Raw genomic sequence first — 18966 nt, 5'->3', positions numbered from 1 at the left:
CCACACCACAGGATAGTTAGGAGAGCACCAATGTCCACACCACAGGATAGTTAGGAGAGCACCAATGTCCACACCACAGGAGAGTTAGGAGAGCACCAATGTCCACACCACAGGATAGTTAGAGTACTGATGTCCACACCATAGGATAGTCAGGAGAGCACCCATCTCCACACAGCTGGATAGGTCATTAGAAGTAGTCATGCCAGAGAGACCTACATGGCCCAGCATCCTCATTCGACTTAGCAGCTTCACACTTGGGAGAAATAACGAGCCTTCCTAGTCAGCTCACAGCTATCCCTGTGGGGATAAGTTCTTCACTGTGTTATCGTGTTATACGAAGGACTTGGCACATCTTCTTAGCACTTAGGGAACATTCAAAATAAAGAGTAGCAGTAATTGAATATAGGATGGATTCTAGCTTATAGCAAGATAGGAAGTGATGTTAACCTTTCAAACGGGCCGGATGCCCTTGCAGCTGCTGAGATGCAGGGTTTGAGGACCAAGCTCTAGGATGAAGAATGAAATCACTTATCATTAGAGAGTGGGATTGATGAGGCTCCATAGTGAAGCACACCACAATGAGACTTAGAGGGTGAGTTGAAAGCTATAGCTTTATGCCTCATCCCATCCTTCCTTGACTAATGGGTGAAGAGAGGAAGTAAGCCCCTCCAAAGGGTCAGGAAGTTGAACATGGGCATGTGCATCTCCACAGCCAAATCCAGAGACAGAGGCAGTTCAACCTCCAGAGGACCTGCTCTCCCTCATACAATAACACATTTGATTTTTTTAAAATATGACAGTATTTTAACCTGCCTTTAACAGTACCCACTGACAGAGTATGCATCATAATTACCTAGCAATGGAGACATCATAAACAATGCGATATTATAAAGCAAACAGTAAGACCCTGCGCTGTCTGCTGGGACTCTGTAGATCCCAGTAGCGAATGTCATTTCAAGGGGGACTTAAGGGGGATGAAGAATGTACCTGTGAACAAGTTTCAAGGAACAAATATTCCTAGCCCTGCCTGCGTGGCTGTTTAAAACTGAGGTGTTATCTCCCTTCACCAACCAGGCTGTAGTGTTACCAGCTCTTATAACTCTAAACACCACCAATCCCCATCCACCCAATAGAATTGGGATTTATTCCTAACTACTCAGGTTAAGAAAGCCTTATAAAAATGTTGGTTTGTAAAGTAAAGGAAGTGATCTTGAGAAATGATCAGGCTTAATTATTTTTTTTATTTTACCTTTGTCCTTTTTCCCTTTCTCAAATATTGGGGCCAGCACTATGGCTGACAGCGCTTCGCGTGTAAAGCTGACAGTCTGAGTTCTAGTCCCGGAGCTCATGGTAAAAAGACAGAACTGACGCTTTCATGAAGTGTCCCGCAATTTCCACACACACTACACACACACCACGCACACAAATGATACTACGCTTTTTTAATTTTTAAAGAAAAATATGTTAATGCTAGATAAGCCATTAAATGACAGATTTTCTTAAGACACAAGATGCATTAATATTCAAGTGGAAATACTGAAAACCGTTAAAATGAAGCTGGAGCCTGGGGATTTGAATAGCTTGGTGCTGAAATGCTTGCTTAGTGTGCATGAGGCCCTGGTTTTCAGTATCCAGCCAGGAAAAAGATAGCGCATGGAAGAGATAATTTGCATCAAGGTAACTGCTCTACAATAGCCTCCAATTCAAGATTCTATTAATTAGCGAGGTCTCTAGAACATTTGGCATTTAATTCATTTTAATTACAACTTTTGAGGAATACTTTGTAAGCAAGCCCTACCTGGGCTTTCATTCATTAATTGAAATGACAACTAAATTAGTATGTTGTTGTGATAATTCTGAAGCTAATTGCCTTGCATCTCAGATAGGTTGTTTTTACATGAAATTTTCTAAGCCAAGGTATTTTTTTCCTCCTGTGTCCATTGGCACTCTCAGTGACTGGCATGCTAATAAAGATAAGTATGATACCCTAGTGGAGAAAGTCTTGTCTCCGACATGCACTAAGTGCTGTTGTGTGAAGTCACACGGGCAAGAAGGTTATATGTTATGCAATGATATATATCATATATTGTATTCCTTTCTCAGAAAACTCTTTATACAAGGCCTCAGTGGCACCCAGATCTTAAACAAATGGCTTCTTTTCAGAACCACTTGTCCTTTGTGCCTCCGGCTGAGCGACTGCAGCGTCCTCTCTTAGTTGCCCCTGGGGCTAGAATATTGGAGACCTTCTCCCAGTAGGGTCTGGCTTAGATCCCTGTTATCAACATACAGTGAGACAAAGGAAGTAATAAGACGCCACATTTAAGAATGGGGATTTAAACTGTAAGTTGGCCTTCGGAAGCTAACCCAGTAGACATTCATTCATTACATTTTGATAGGATAAAACTCGCATTTCTGTCTGCCTGAAAATACCCACTTATGGCTATGTGGCAGGGTTATGAACTCTTTGTATAAAAGACTCTTTATAAATAAGATTTCTTAAGGCTGTAATGATTTTGTTATCTCGGAGGGGGAGTGTGGGAAGAAATGTAAAATGCAGGGCAGAGAGCATGCAGGGAAGGCAAGGTTACGAAGTTCAAGGCAGCATAGTTACAAAACTCCTTTCTTTGGGTTGCCAACATTGTCCTGAATGTGGCTCTTTTAGAAGAACACTCACAATGAAGGTGAGCCCAATTTTAGAGCAAGCACACCACCAGCATATTTATTTTCTGAATTGCTGTCAGTATGGAAACAAAGGACTCAAAAGAATCAAAAGTCTCTCTAGTGATGGCTGCACTTCTAGGCAGTAAAATCTTTCCCACAGGCTATGGCCCCATCACCACCACTACCAAGTGTATGAGGTAGATTTAGACTGTAAAGTCTCAGGAGGTGTGGCCATCAGCAGCTTCTCCACATCACTCTCTTCTCCTGGGGCTGAGCAGCCACTGCTATAAAACTGAGTTTTTCTCAGAAGGATTTCTAAAGGATGTTAAGCAGAGAATACGACATGGTGACGTGATTTGTTTTCTTTTCTTAAGCTCTTTCATTGGCCAGTTAGCGAAGGTGTGTTATTTCCATTCTGGAGTAAAAGCAGGAGTTACAGAGTAGCGTGTCAAGAAACAAAGGCTTCCTAAGACATGTCATCTAACCAAAATATCACACCCCTCAGAAACACTTGGGGTGACTTTTATTTTTATTTTTTGGTTTTTCAAGACAGTTTCTTCAATATTGCCCTGGCTATCCTGGAACTTGCTCTGTAGACCAGCCTGGGCTCAAACTCACAGAGATCCTCCTGCCTCTGCCTCCCAAGTACTGGGGTTAAAGGTGTATACCACCATCAAGTTGTTTTTTTGTATTTTAATTCTAGGAATATGGGTAGGAGAAAGAAAACTTCATAGTATGTATAAAATATCACAACTATATGTAAGGCTTGAATTTTTGTTGTACAAACATCCATATTTCCAGCCTGTTTTCCAACCATACAAGAACCCACTATGTACAATCAAATCCTCACAAATTATGTTTAACTTGTGAGCATTTCAAGAAAAAAAAAAATCTCCCCCATTTTCCCTAAACATTTTGTCCTTTATCTTGTTCCCTGGCAGATATTCTCAGGACTAACAAGAGCTGCAGCAGTGTCAGTTTTTGAAGGACTGGGAGGGTTAAATGCCTACTCCTGGGAGGCAGGACAGCAAATGTAACCTTCCAGGCATCAGGGAAGTAGTCCTATCCCATGATGCATTTGACTTCAGCCCAGTGATTGAAGTTGTGTTTGACTTCCTTGTGACCATGCTTACTTAAAAACATGAAGCCCTGTACTCTGTTAGATACATTTTATCCTCATGCTAGCTGATTGAGGGTAAGTTAGCCATGCACTGTTTTTCTGTGTGATATGGCTGGCAGGGGCCAGCAGGGGCATGGCAAAGGCAGACAGCAGTGGGCATGTGTGTGGGGCAGCATGCCCAAGCACAATTCTTAAGTGTCTTTCCATTCACAAAGAAAGGTCATCCTTCCTCCCATTTGGAGCCTCTTTCTAACAAGTGTCTCCTCCTCCTCCCTTCCTGGCCATTATCAGAAGTGAGTGGTGTATCTTGCTGACTCCATCCTCTCCTCTCCCTCTGGCTTCCACTCACTGGAATCTGCCTTATGTGCCTTTCAACCCTCATTCACTACACTTGCCAGTGACCTGCTGACTGCCCGTATGGTGTGTCCGTCCTGTCCCGTCCCCCCCAACCCCCACGGGGCTTCTAATACCTTTATCTTCTTACTCTGGCACTGCTACATCCTGGCACTGCGTCTTTCTCTGCGTCTTCCTTCTCTTGGTGCCCCTCATTGCATTGTTCCATGTTTCCGCTCTATGAACAGTTTGATGCAGTCACTTGTTCTTCTCCTCCTCTGTCCTTCCCGTGGGGGCTCAGCCTTCTTCACTTCTCCCATGGCATCTCAGTGCCATCAGAACTTGAGATTCCATCAACAAGGACAAAGTCTAGTCCAAGCAGTAGTTTCAGCCTTGAGCACCATAGTGTCTCCTAGCCCTCTTTGAATTTCTGTCTCTGTCTCTAACACAAGGTATTAGTGTCTGTCTCATCATCTGCCCTCCCAGATGACAGCATCACTGTGGTTATTAGATAGTAAATGTACCAGGTATCTAACATCACGCCATTACCAATTTTTATCATTACCAATTTTTATTTTAGTTGCATTTGTTTCCAGTCCTCGCAACTAACTCTAGGAGCTATGTATTTTTGTACTCAGCCCAACCTCAATCATAGACACTTACTTAATATGCATTTGAACTTCTAAGTAGAAATGTGAGGTCAGGCGGTGGTGGCGCACGCCTTTAATCCCAGCACTTGGGAGGCAGAGGCAGGCAGATTTCTGAGTTCGAGGCCAGCCTGGTCTACAGAGTGAGTTCCAGGACAACCAGGACTACACAGAGAAACCCTGTCTCGGAAAGAGAGAGAGAGAGAGAGAGAGAGAGAGAGAGAGAGAGAGAGAGAGAGGTGTTAGCAATATGTAGAAAAAGAGTCATCAGACTCTTAGAAACAGTGAGAGTACACGGTAGCTATGTCCTACCTATTAACAGCCAGGATACACACCTAATACAGTTTTCTTCAGTTTCTCGATATTAGATGTTTTCTGTGGGTTAGATCACAGGATCTTGAGTATGCCTCCTTCATCACCTTCACCTCTGAGAGAACAGTTCGATATCTCTGCCTTTCCCTAAGTTAACTTTATATGTAACCCTAGCGTCATCCATGCAGATACTAAGAACTAATGAAACCACACTATTCAAGATGGATATTTGATAAGATTTAAGAGGCTGACGTTTCAGAGAAGGAAAGACTTCTGGAAATGAAGATGGCCAGGCTCTGGGTGCAGACTGAAACCAGCTTTCTTACTGCAGCCTGGATTGATATTGTGTCTTCCGGCTTTTTCTTAAACAGTAGGAAGCTGGTGCTGGGACCCTCTCAAACGTCCATACATCGACTACAGACAGGCAAAGGTCACCCACAATCTGATGGATGGTCACATTCACCTTAAAACTGAATGCTGACCCTCAGGTAGCTCTAGGGTAGTGTCTGTTCCTGAAAACACAGACTCCTTGTTGCCAGTTGAAGCTCAGCTTTGAATACTGAAAACAAGGCAAATCACACTCACCTACCAGGAGCAGGGTAGAGTTTTACATGCTTGCTTGGGAAGAGGAACTCTTGGGAGGTGGGAATGCTGACAACTGAAGGTGGAATACAATATAGTCATTGTATTTTCACTCCATTACCATGTCAAAGTACAATGGTGCCCATGTGGCTCCCTATGCCAAGTGCCACAGGAGCTCACGCCCAGCCCACACCACTCTCAACATTTGAATTTCCACATTAGAATATAAAAGGTGCATATGGGCTGGGCAGTGGTGGCGCACGCCTTTGATCCCAGCACTTGGGAGGCAGAGGCAGGCGGATTTCTGAGTTCAAGGCCAGCCTGGTCTACAGAGTGAGTTCCAGTACAGCCAGGGCTACACAGAGAAATCCTGTCTCAGGGGAAAAAAAGGGGTGCGTGTGGTTTAAATTTAAAGGTAGAAATGCATTTTTGTTGCTTTTTTTTTTTTTTTACTTTAGCCTATTAATCAGTTAAGCCTCACCTGAAGTTCTGAGTGACATTCCTGCCAAAGGAGACAGATGCCTAAGCTCTGTGTCCACTGGAGAGTTACAACAGTGACATCGGTCCATTCCGTTTTGACTCCTGGTCTAACTAAATATACATGGAGGGTAAATAACTGTACTAGCATGCTAGCCTAGTTCAGAAGCAGGAATCTATCCTGGTGGCAAGACAGAACATGTTACCTTTAGGACTTGGCAGGAGGAATGCTCAATTAAATGTGATGAGCCGGAAGAGACTAAAAACAGAGGCGAGCCAGGGAAGCATACGGTGCTTCAAGCAATGGTGGACCTACCAGGCAGATCCACTGTGCCAGAGGAAGAGGAGGAAGCAGAGCAGGGGGAGGAGCGCAGGAGGAGAAGGGGGAGGAGGAGGTGAGGAGGAGGAGTCTGAAAAACAACCAGAAAGATAGGTCAGAGCTAGTCTACAACAGCCTCAGAGAAGGCCAGACAACGCTGGTCCTCATCCCCTGGGCAAGAACATGGTGAAAGCCACATGCAGAGACTTCCAGAAGGAACATGCTGGACATGTAGCACCTAAAAGTGAAGTTGAATATGAGAGGAAGCAGGCTCCTTGACCCATCCCATCAGTCGCCTTTTATTGCCAGATAAAATTAGTTTACAGCACAGTTACTGTCTTCTTGCATATAAATATCTCATGTTGAATCAAATCGAGAAGCCAAGAAGAATAGGATCATAGCTGGCATGAAAGACCATAGGAGGCAACAAGAGAAGAGGCACAACCAACCCTCACTATTTATAACTTCCAAGGACCAGAATGTGTGCATCCCACCACAGCGTGTAATCCTTCCCATAACGTGCCGTGAAATAAGAGCATCAGAGATGCCACATCTGCAACCCAAGTGGAAAGTGCCCAGGCACAGAGCTGTGGGCCTGTGGCTAGCCAGCCACCTCACCCTCTGAGAACTGCCCTTCCTGCCCGCCTGGGACAACAAGCCCCTCATTCAATGCCTCTGCAGAAAGATTCTTAGAATCCCAGTAGAGGATAAGTTGTAGCTTTTATTACTACCATTTCCCCCAAGGACATTTTAAAGGAGCTTGATCTTTCCATGCTGAACTGAGTTAGACCCAGACTCCTTTCAGGAGTTCTGTGGAAGGTCCCAACACTGCCTGTGTCTCAGATTTCACCTTGAAGTTTAGCTGTAAACACTTCATTAACCACAGTTTCCCTCATGCCAGGCCCTGACATCTACAAATGCTTCTTTTCACTGTCTGCCCCCACCCAGTCCTGGGAAGCCAGCCCTTCTGGATTGCTCAGCTATGGAGGTGCTATCGGAACAGCCCCAGGTGCCTTTGGCTATAAAAACAGGAAGAGGGGATACCCTCAGGCCACATTCAGCTGCACATGGCTGCTTTTTTTGAGTTCCAATATTAAGGGCAGCCAGTTAATTTTAATTGAAATCTACATCATAATGTGTGTCTCAGCACATTGCCATTGACAAGTGAGGTAAGCTGTTCCCAGTGAAGTAGCACACCTAATGACTGATTCTCAGATGGAGAACACTCAGAACTGAACTCATCACTAATCTTTTTTCTTCACGTTCCACTTAATTGAGAAGAACTCATTTATTTTAAAAATTAAAACATTAACCAGTTCCTCTTTTAAAAAGAAGACCCCAATGGTGTATCAGCTGGACAGCCCCCCAGCTTTCCAGACTCCATTGTTTAGGAGTTTTCTTTCTGTAGTTGCTCACCCACCATTGCCACCTGTTTTATTGGAGGGATGGGGTGCGAGAGGGTGTCAGTATGTGACCCTAGATGGCCTGGCATCACTTTGTAACCAAACTTACAGAGATCCAGCTGACCTTGCCTCCAAATGCTAGAATCAAAATGTATACCACCACACCTAGCCCACCTTTTAACTTTTTAGTTAATTTTTATTAAAATATAATTATGAGGCTGAAAAGAAATATCCAAGGTTAAGAGTACTTGCTGTTCTTGCAGAAGACCCAGGTTCAATTCCCAGCACCCACGAGGTGTTTCTCAACCATCCATAACTCCAGTTCTAGGGGATTCAATGCCCTATTTGTGCTTTCATGGGTGTCAAGCATGTATGTGTTCACATACATACATGCAAGCAGAACACTCACGTGTAAAACGAAGACAACTAACAAAAAGTAAAAATATAATTGTTTCCCTTCATTCCTTTTTCTTCCTCCAACTTTCCCATTCCCCCTCAAAATCATGGCCTATGTCTATAATTGTTATTATATATGTTATAATTGTTGTTATATATGTTATAATTGTTACAAATATATATGAACACATAAACACAACCTGCTGGTTACTTTTTGTGTTGTGTGCATGTTCATGACTTCTGAGCTGACCTGATACTGGATAATCAATTTAGGGACTCCTCCCTGGGGAAAGAGAACTCCTACCCTTAGTTTCCTATAGGTCTTAGTATAAAGGCAGGACCCATAATATTTTCCCCTTCCACTTTAGCCTGTCCATTGGGGTTGTCCTTGTTCAGGTCTTGTTTAGGCAGCCATATTGTTGAGGTGTCATATCTGGAGCTTCCCTGCCATTTCTAGGAGACAGTCTGTCAGCAGATCTCCAGGTCCTCTGGCTCTCACAACTTCCCACCTCTCTCAACATATTTCATGAGCCTTCAGTATAGGAGCTGTGTATCCCTTGGGATGTACCCCCTACATGATCAATTGGTTATTCTCTGCATCAGGACTAGTTGTGGTTTTCTGTAATGGTCCTGCATCTGCTGCAAAGAGAGCTTCTTTAATAAGGGTTACATTTCTGCAGCACACCATTTCAAAGGCTCCAAAGCAGAAAACTTGTTCCAGCCATTGAGGAGGAAATCTCCTGCCCAAGTATTTACCTTTAACTTGAATGAAAAGCTCTCTTCTTCCCAACCCAGTACCAGGGCTGAGGGTTCTCTGGGTGAGAGCAGAGTCCCTTGGGCTTGTGCTGAAATACAATGAATGATGTTCTTTAAATCACTCCCAGTGGGTGTTGTAAGATATACTTGTGATTCCAACACTTGGGAAGTACAGGCAGAAAGATGGGTTCAGTGTTGTCTCCCACTTCATACCAAGTTCAAGGCCAGCCTGGACTACATAATAATTATGTCTCAAAAAATTAATTTAAAAAATAAGATTGCTTCCACCTCACTTAAATCAAGGCACCTCTCCTGATCATATGGCTTCTGCCTCTGGATTTATTTTCTTTGGCAAATGAATCAGACCTGAGACTCCAGCTGGAGGCCCAATATGCAGTCAATGAAGGAGGTATATGTGTCACGGGAGGCCGTTCACTCCACTTTCAGCATCCTCGTCACCACAGCTGTCACTTCCTGTTCCCGTGTCCCTAAGCAAGTTGTTGAAGAACAGACTGAAAGAGATGCTGAGACTGCAGCCTGAAAGCAGGTGAAGATATCTCAGAACTCAACATGTTTAACAGAGTCCCGAATAGGGCATGGTTCAGGGTGGCCTAACACAACCAGCCATCGAGTGCCCCCTGCTGCCTGACATGGAAAAGGGCATGCTGAATTAGCACTTCTTAAATAAGAACACACTGGGATACACACAACACACACACACACACACACACACACACACACACACCACACACACACACACACATGCTCCTGGGACTGCAGAGGCTGTATAGACAGTCACATGCTGAAGTCCAAGGTCATCCTGGGTCACCTAGATCATCCCTAGTGTAAAGATGAGTGGAGGTCATCTGACTGGGGTAGGTTTTTATCAGCAAAAGTTCTACTCTGGAATTGGAGTGCTTTCTTGTTGCTCCTTTTGCATCTGTGTGGTCCTTAGACCAATAGCATAACATTCACCTTGGAGACCGTTAGAAATGCAGACTCGCCCAGACCCAGTAACTCCTGTCTATAATCCCAGCTACCCAAAAAGAAAGGAAAGAAAGAGAAAAAGTAGCATGGTGATTTCCTGAGACTGTATCTTACTATGTATCCCTAGCTAGCCTCAAACTCCTGGCATTTCTCTGCTATAGTCTGAATGCTGGGGTTACAGACATGCACCACCCTGTCTGACTTCAAAAAACAACTTTTAGAAGGGCTGGTCATTGGGGGCTGGAGAGATGGCTCAGTGGTTAAGAGCACTGACTGCACTTCCAGAGGTCCTGAGTTCAAATCCCAGCAACCACATGGTGGCTCACAACCATCTGTAATGAGATCTGATGCCCTCTTCTGGTGTGGCTGAAGACAGCTACAGTGTATTCATATATAATAAATATAAATCTTAAAAAAAAAAAAAAAAGAGAAGGGCTGGTCATTTACTCAGTTGCTAGAATATTTGCCTGGCATATTCAGTGACCATGAAAACATACATACATAGGAAATGCCAACTCTCAGGCCCCAGCCTGGTCTCCTAAATTCAAATTCTCATCTAAACAAGGTCACTGTGATATTTATAAGGCACAAGATATAGCCGTCAGTGGAGCTTTATCCCTGCAGAAGGCCCACATTTTGGCCCAGAAGGCTCAATGAGGAAAGGCCACCAAGCCTAATGACCTAAATTTAATCTCCAAGGACCCATGGTGGAAGCAGAGAACAGACGCCCATAAATTGTCCTCTGACCTCCATGTAGGTGCCATGCAACAGCTCACATCTGCATAACACATCTGAGTATGTATGCATACAGAAAAACAATGTAAACATTAATAAATAAAGTCCATGTTTCCTAAGGTTTGGGTCAGATTGTATTGCATATGGGAAATGAACAGGACTCCAGCAGAGCCAGACCCTCTCTCGTTGCCATGACCGACTCCCTCACTGCCTCCACACCCACGTCTGCTCTGTGCATCCTGGCGTCTCACAAGCCTGTACTTCCCATTTCTTGTTGTATTTCCACAGAAGCTAGCATTAACCAAACAGTTTCCTTCCAGCTCAGTCTGTTCCCAGCAGTGTATGATAGACTCGTTGTGTGTGTGTGTGCATATTGAGTGAGTATGTGTGTGTCTCTGTGTGTATGTGTGACTATGTGTGTATGTATCTGTGTATATGTGTGTCTATATGCGTGTGCCTATGTGTGTGTGTGTATGCATGTCTGTGTGTGTGTGTCTGTGTATATATGTCTGTGTGTCTGTGTATATGTGTGTATATATGTGTGTATGTGTGTGTCTATATATAGGTGTATGTATGTGTGTCTATGTATACATAAGTTTCTGTGTATGTGTATGTGTGTATATGTGTGTGTGTATATGTGAGTGTATATCTGTGTGTGTATCTGTGTGTGTGTTTATATATATGTATGTGTGTATATGCATGTCTGTGTGTGTCTATAAATGTGTGTATGTGTATGTATGTATGTGTGTCTATGTATACATATGTGCCTGTATGTGTGTGTGTGTCCCCGTGTCCTGCTTACCCACTGTCCTTACTGCTTAAAGTACCTGTGACCCTGCACGTTGGAGCCGTGCTCCCTAATCTCACCCTCACCCCTCCATCCCATCCCCTACCCTCTGCCTTAGTCATGCCAGTCTGTTGTTAACCTGGAGTGTTCTTTTCCCACACCAGGTCAGGGAAGAATGCCGGCTCCTGAACGCCCCACCTGTGCCACCCCGAAGTGCAAAGCCTTTGTCCACAAGTCCCTCCATCCCTCCTCGAACAGTGAAGCCAGTTCGGCCACAGACTCGCTCTCCAAGCCCCACCCTGTCTTACTATTCTTCAGGGCTGCATAACATGTGAGTACCGCAACCCCAGCAGAACCCACCGCAGCCAGTTCACAGGCCTGGGGAATACCACCTAGCAGCAAGGTAGGGGAGGAAATGCTGTTTGCCTTTTAAAAATAATTTTATAGGAAGATCATAACTAGGCCCTACCCGTTTTAACCTTGGGTGGAAGAGCTGAAGTCTTGATTAAAAAAAATGTGCCACAAGCGTCTGAGAAGCCAAGGAGAGCTTCACCTCTTAGCAGCAGTGTGTGGGCTGCTATCACTTCTTAGAAGCTAGCTGTGGCTCTTTTCACCTTGACTTGGACACAAGCAGATAGCTCTTTCTACCAGAACCTCAAACTCAAATGTAGCCCTCTGCTCTGACTGTGAACCCAGTGGGAAGCCCTTCTTGGCTATGGCTGCAAAGACTCTTTTGAGACACAGTCTGTTTCATTGCTGGCAAAATGAATCGGTTTTTTAAAAGAACTCTGTCGCGAGGTAGCTTTCAACTGTCATTTGTCTAGAGAAACAAAACAGACCAGTCCTATTTCTCTCAGGAAGCGTTTAAGGACTTCTGCAAAATGAAGCGCCCATTTCTTCTGCTGTTTCCTGAGATATGACCGCCTGTCCACCTGCCTTTTAGCATATTCTGGTTTCACTGTCAATCTTTTTTTTTTCTTTAAGATTTATTTTATTTATATGAATACACTGAAGCTTTCTTCAGACACACCAAAAGAGGGTACCAGGTTACATTGTAGATGGTTGTGAGACACCAATGTGGTTGCTGGGAATTGAACTCAGGACCTCTGGAAGAGCAGTCAGTGCTCTTAACCACTGAGCCATTTCTCCAGCCCAACTGTCCATCTTATGATGTGAAAATATGGCCTCCAGGATAAGGGCACCCCTAACCTGTGTTCTTGATGTTTAAAGTCTATGTGGGCAGATTTGTTTTTGTCCTCTAGACATTAAAGTTCTTATGCTATGTATATAACTGTACTATTCAGACGCCCAGACAAAGATTGGAAATATTTGTTCTTGTCAGACACTGGGGAGGACCCAGAGTTACAGACAGTGCTGGTGGACCACACCCTTGTCTCTGGCATGTATGTATCAGCCGGCTGTCACCACTCTGTCCTTCACCCTTACCCACTGCACACATTGCTCTTACGATGGCCCAAAGCACGGCGTGAACAGTTTTCTTAATGTAAAGGTGCAGGCACATACTAACAGCACTTTCTTATTAGCTAAAGTATACATATTTATGTATGTACATATATGAATTTTATCTCAACTGCAACATTTTAAATTGTTAGGTACATGTCCACAAGTACAAAGAACTTTACTGATCCTTTTTTTTAAAAGCAGGTAATTTATTGAATTTTGAATTTAAGAAAAAAATATGTGTACACACACACACACACATATTCCTGACTACCTTTTCAACTTAGAAATAACATCTATGAATAATTATAAGGAAAGGCTTGGGCTTTTTTTCTTTAGACAAGGTCTCACAATGTAGACCAGGCTGGCCTGGAGCTCACAAAGAGCTACCTGAATTGACTTCTCAAGGACTAGGGCTAAGTTATTTTTTACTAATTTCCTTCTCTGTGTTTGTTTGCTTCATAAGCAGCATCACTCAGAGTGATACAAGTCCTCCCAACAGTGCTCCTGTTTCCTGCTATCCCTGCACCCGAGGGAAGAGTGATTCTGTGGACCCCAAGTCCCCATTTGGAAGTCCTGCTGAAGCTCTGTCCTCCCGGCTCTCGTGGCCCAACCACTACTCAGGAGCATCGGAGAACCAGACAAGGAGCGACTTTCTGCTCGATCCAAGCAGAAGCTACAGCTATCCCAGACAGAAGACACCCGGTACACCAAAGAGAACCTGCCCAGCCCCTTTTGATTTTGATGGTTGCGAGCCCCTGGGCAGTCAGCCCAGCACGGCCTCTGCAGAGTTCAGCAGCAGTGGTATCTCCAGTTGCCCCAAGTCGGCCAGCTACTCTCTGGAGAACTCCGAGGACAGCTCCCTTGCAGCTGGCATGACCAAGCAAAGCGTCTCCTGCCCTGCCTTACCCCCAAGGGCCCCAAAGCCAGTGGAACAGAAAGCTACCCCTGAAACATCTCCTTTGCCTCTGAAAATTGATGGTGCTGAGGAGGACCCCACAGCAGGGCCACTGGACCTCTCTGAGGAGCAGTATTTTGTCAGAAAGGGCATGCAGGACATCTTCTCTGTCTCTTACCCGTTCTCATCTCCACTCCACCTCCAGCTGGCCCCCAGATCCTGTGGGGATGGTTCCCCATGGCAGCCACCTGCTGACCTAGCAGGGCTCTCTATAGAGGAAGTGTCCAAGTCTTTGCGGTTCATTGGTTTGTCTGAAGACGTCATAGCCTTCTTTGTCACTGAAAAGATCGATGGGAATTTGCTTGTTCAATTAACAGAAGAGATCCTCTCAGAGGATTTCAAACTAAGCAAACTACAGGTAAAGAAAATACTGCAGTTTATTAATGGCTGGAGGCCCAAGATATAGCCAAATGACCCGTCCATCATGAGGCAGAGCTGAGAAACGCGCTAGACAGGGTGGGCTAAGACACAGATTCATGTTTTTGCACTTAAAAAACAAAACAAAATCTTCTCTGTAAATAGAGATAAGAGAAAGTCTTACTATGCAGATTCCGTTTCTGAATGGTGAACAGGCTATTTTGTAAGTCAATAAAGATGCTATACAGAACACTTAGAAGTGTGCCTTGTACGTCACTCAACATTCAACAGCTGCTAAAAGAACTAAAGTCATATCCAGAGAACTCATTTGTACCCTAGTAGGTCTTCAAAAAGGCATGGTATTTATTACAAAACAGCCAAAGCTGAAACATGTAAACACTTGTGAGCAGTTCGCTTCTTGGGGAGTCGACGGTTGGCAGTTCACTGTATTCTGCGGCTCGCTTTGTTTCCTGCCAGTTGTGTTACTCCTGTGTCTGACTATGTTACTGGTGTGAAACGACACTTTAATGTTCTATGCTTGGTGGAGATCTTTTTACAAAAGGCATTTTCCAAAAATCATGTTTTGATAGATGGTATCTGGTGTCTTTAGGAATGACACAAATCATGACCGTTACATTTGATCTGTAACTGCTGCTAATTTCATTGAGCAGAGGAAAAGAAAAAAGAAAAAAAAGATATGTGTGTGTATGCAGTACACACGGATATGTTTTAATGTAGTTTTTTAATCTGATATTTTAGATAACATCTTTTTACTTTATAATATCCACTGAGGCTTCCAGGCTTTTAACTGAGTGGATTCTCTCAAGAACAGTTGGCATAACGATCCCAAAGCGTCTCAGAACTTGAACTTTGACGCTCGGCCTCCTAGGCTCCGTCCCTGAAAACTCAGAAGCAATCAGGAAAAAATTCTGTTGAAGAATTTAATGTGCTTTGTAAGCCCATGGGAAGGCTGATCCTTGCATACTTGTGCTGACATTTGAGGAAATGACAGCTACTTTGGAACCGTATTCCTGTCCTCCCGTATACCCCAGGGAGCGGTCTGAAAAGCCTTTCTCCACAAACGTGAGGTCTGCTCAGCACGCCCCTTGTGTTAGGAAACCTGGTGACTCAGACAGACCACCTCTCTATTATATCTGCCATATCTCTGCACTGATTCCTTAAGATACCAATAAGGGTACTTGCTAATTCCATAGTCGACCTCTTTCTCCTCTTCTAAAAAACAATAATTATCATATTCTGAGTATTCCAGAACATGTCTAAGAATTTTGCTAAATGTGATTAAATACCCCAAAATATACCATCACTTTCTTTCTCTTGACTCTTTGAAGGCATATAAACTTACAGAGTTCCATTTTTTTCTGAACAACATATCCTCCATAATAGTCCCTGAGTCTGTCCCCAGATTCTCAATGGGCAGATATCTTGTTAGTTACGTGCATACCTGAGCTGCTCAGGTAAGATTGTTTGACCACCAGGAGTCAGTGTATCCTGAACAGATGACCATATTTTATCATGTCTTCCTGTTCACCAAAAAAAAGAAGTAACTGCTAAAGGCAAGACCCACCAGTCAGGGTGTGCGACAATGTGAAATATGTCATCATTTCTTGCCATAAGAGATCTACTTAATTCTATCTTATGATCTAGAGTTGAGATGAATTGATACCTAGTCTAATTTCTCATCTCTGATCTCATTAATAAGAAACAGCTTTTATCCCTTCCTGACATACAATCCAAATGTAAATACTACACTGCAAGCTAAAAGAATCATCCATAAAACAGGCAACTGGAATGCTTCCAGGGTCAGCAATGAATCTGTGAAGTTTCCATACTGCCCTGCCCCACCCAGGACTCATGGAGAGTCTGTTTCAGATAGCAGCCCTCTGTGAGGGGAAAGTTAATCTATCCTAAGAAAATAACTTCCCTTGAGAATAAAGACAGACAGCTTACAATGGAGACACTGCAGGTCCCCACTGGCAAACCCTTGCTTTATCCGTCCTCAGCACCCAGCCTTTGGCCATGATTCTCAAACATAGAAGCAAGCCATAGATTTGGTTTTTGCATTTGCTGGGAAGGTTGCCTCATGTAAATAACTGACTCCTTTTGTCTTTGCAAGAACCTTACATAGAACGAGATTGTCAGTCTTCTTTTGGTTCATTTGCTTTGGTCCTGGTATACTTATGCCAAGTCTGTTATGATTAGGATCCTATAGCTTCCCTTAGAGCAAGGATTGGCCTTGGGGTCATACGTTCATTGTACATTCAATGAGCACCCTCTGTGTGCCAGACCCAAGGCTGAGAAAAGACCTAACCCCTGCCCACTTGGAACTCATTTATGTTTCAAAATCACAGTTGCTGACAGTGTATGTGTGCACGAGAGACTACGAACGTTTCCTGGAAGCTGGCTGTATGGAGAATGACATGTGTCCCATCTTAAAGGGACCCACAGATGGAAGAAGCAATGGCGGGCGCCTCTAAGACCCCCCCCCAGACATTGGTGAACACCCCTGACATTTGGAATACATTAAAGCAGATGTGCATCTGTCTCCCCTGCTCCTATTTTCTCTTACTGACTTGGAATTTTTTAATGATAATCAGTACTGGCATTTCTAAAAGCCACAAATAAGTGTAATTGCCACTTCTGAGCTGAGCACCTGTCTAAGGAGGATCCTGACTAGACAAGGAATTCATAAGCCAGAGAGAATCAGACAGGCTATACAGAGCAGAAAGTAGAAACAGCCCTTGTCTTCCGCATCCTACAGCAGAACCTCTTCCAAGCACCCCGATCAAGACAATACCTCCATTAGTGGCAGATTCCCTGCAGTCTAGTGAGGGACAGTGGGACTTGTGGAGAGGTGCTGTCTAAACAGGATCTTTGGGGGAATCCTTAAACTCATGGCTAAAATCATCTTCCTGCCCCTCCCCTGTCAGAAGAGAACGTGTCAGCAGTAAGCCAAGCCAAGCAGCTAAAATGTAAAATATGAAGCCAATTCAGAGAGAAAACTCAAGTGTTCACCCACCACTTCCTCACAGAATCTTCTAGATGCCTGCAAGTTCTGTCTTTAAGTTGAACCGCTCAAGTTTATGAACTGTGAAATGTCCACATCTACTCTCTCTCAGCCCACATAGACCATTCAAATTTATGAAGTTGTATCAAACTGCCCATTCAGCTAAATTGCAGTGTTTATTCTTGTCCTGCAGAAATGCCACAACCTTATGGGAAATGTGACAGTCCATTCCAGCTGATCAGATACATACATAAACAACCTCTGTTCACACTGCTGCGCCACCTGCACATCATCCATATGCGTCCTTGTGAAGTTCAGGGCCTTGGGGGTGGATGGATTGAGAACCTACCATTTTCCTAGTGCTTTGTGTAATAGATAACGCCTCATGCCTATCTTCTGTGAGTATATACCCTGAATAACAAACTGGGAAACAGAAAGTTCTCCAAGGAGCCCAGGATATTTGAGTTGCAGTCTACCAGGAAAAGTTACATCCATTGGTGGACACACGAGGCTTTGAGAAACATGTCCATTGTATAAGTTCCCATTGCTTTTCTCGAAATCTGAAAGCTGCTAAGGCAAAAAAAGAATCAAAGGCCCAGAGGACAAATAGTAGAAACAGGACTTTCATTATACTGTAGGTTTGTAATGTAGGATTCTGTGGCTGTTTCATGTCAGCTTGCATTTCTGGGCTTTCAAGAAGTCTTGATGTACACTTTGGCTCATCGTGACAGCCAGAAACAAGTAAGTGTGAGTGTGCTTCAAGCTAAGTGCCAGTGTCATCTTCGGTTGTTTTCCTCTGCCCACCTCTGAGGCTACGCGTCTTTGTGATAGAGCTTAGCAGATGGTGAGCCCCTTTGGTTTACAATCTCCTGTAGGATAGAGCTTCCGTAGTTCCCTAGCTATACACCTGTCCCCTATTTTCATATGTTCATTTGGAATAGTGTTTCAGCTAAGATAAGGAAGGAAGGAAGGAAGGAAGGAAGGAAGGAAGGAAGGAAGGAAGGAAGGAAGGAAGGAAAAGAAAAGAAGGAAGAAAGAAAACTCCAAGAACTCGGGTTATTTTCCTTCTCTTAAATGGAAATTGTATTTTCTAAGAATTTGGAAGTCTCTGTACAGTTTCTGGGCTGGGAGGACAGTGGGTTGCTAGCCACACATCAGCAGTTCATTGTGTTGCTCTCCAGAGCATTATTTAATGGGCCCAATGTGTACCTCAAGATAAATGCAGTATATTGTGTCTAAAAAATCCATTGTCTGTTGATTTAAATGGTTCTGAAATGTCTATAAATAAAGAAATTTTCAAGGTTGCTCTTGCTGTTTTTCCTGAGTGAGTCAGAACTAGTACTGACTCTTCAAAAACCTCAGTCCCCAGCCCCTCAGGTATAGGGAACTAGAAAGGGGTTCCTAATACTGCAAACTCCATTCCGAATTGAGATCCAAGACAAAAGCTGTGGTCCACAGAAGCTCAAGGTCAGGCAACTCCACGACAATCAAAGAGGACCCTGTACCTGTGTGGTCAAAGGGTAGAGAAGACACATGCAGATGTCGTTTCAATTTGAAAGGAAATATGCTGTTCCAGTGAGAAGGGAGCTGATGTGAATTCCTATCTTTGGCTTCCTGGTTACTCATGTGAGACAGCCGTAACCTAGCAGA

The 18966-nt window shown here is 43.9% G+C and overlaps 1 protein-coding gene across 2 annotated transcripts in view; it reads left to right on the top strand.

Moving 5' to 3' along the window:
* Garem1 (GRB2 associated regulator of MAPK1 subtype 1) overlaps nt 1-18620 on the top strand; it is a 178406-nt gene extending 159786 nt beyond the window's left edge. Inside the window, exons 5-6 of one of the 2 annotated variants that reach the window (XM_028774880.1) lie at nt 11680-11846; nt 13446-18620. In XM_028774880.1, the coding sequence (XP_028630713.1) occupies nt 11680-11846; nt 13446-14340 (1062 nt within the window). In that variant the 3' untranslated portion in view covers nt 14341-18620. Of the gene's footprint in view, nt 1-11679; nt 11847-13442 lie in introns of both variants that reach the window. The other variant, XM_028774879.1, reaches the window with a different exon arrangement.
* The last annotated feature ends 346 nt before the right edge of the window (nt 18621-18966 follow it).

The sequence above is a fragment of the Grammomys surdaster genome, unplaced genomic scaffold, assembly GCF_004785775.1.
Source record: "Grammomys surdaster isolate TR1022 unplaced genomic scaffold, NIH_TR_1.0 243, whole genome shotgun sequence".
Lineage (NCBI taxonomy): Eukaryota > Metazoa > Chordata > Mammalia > Rodentia > Muridae > Grammomys > Grammomys surdaster.
Note: the sequence above shows the minus strand (reverse complement) of the source record. Positions and strands in the feature narration are given on the sequence as shown.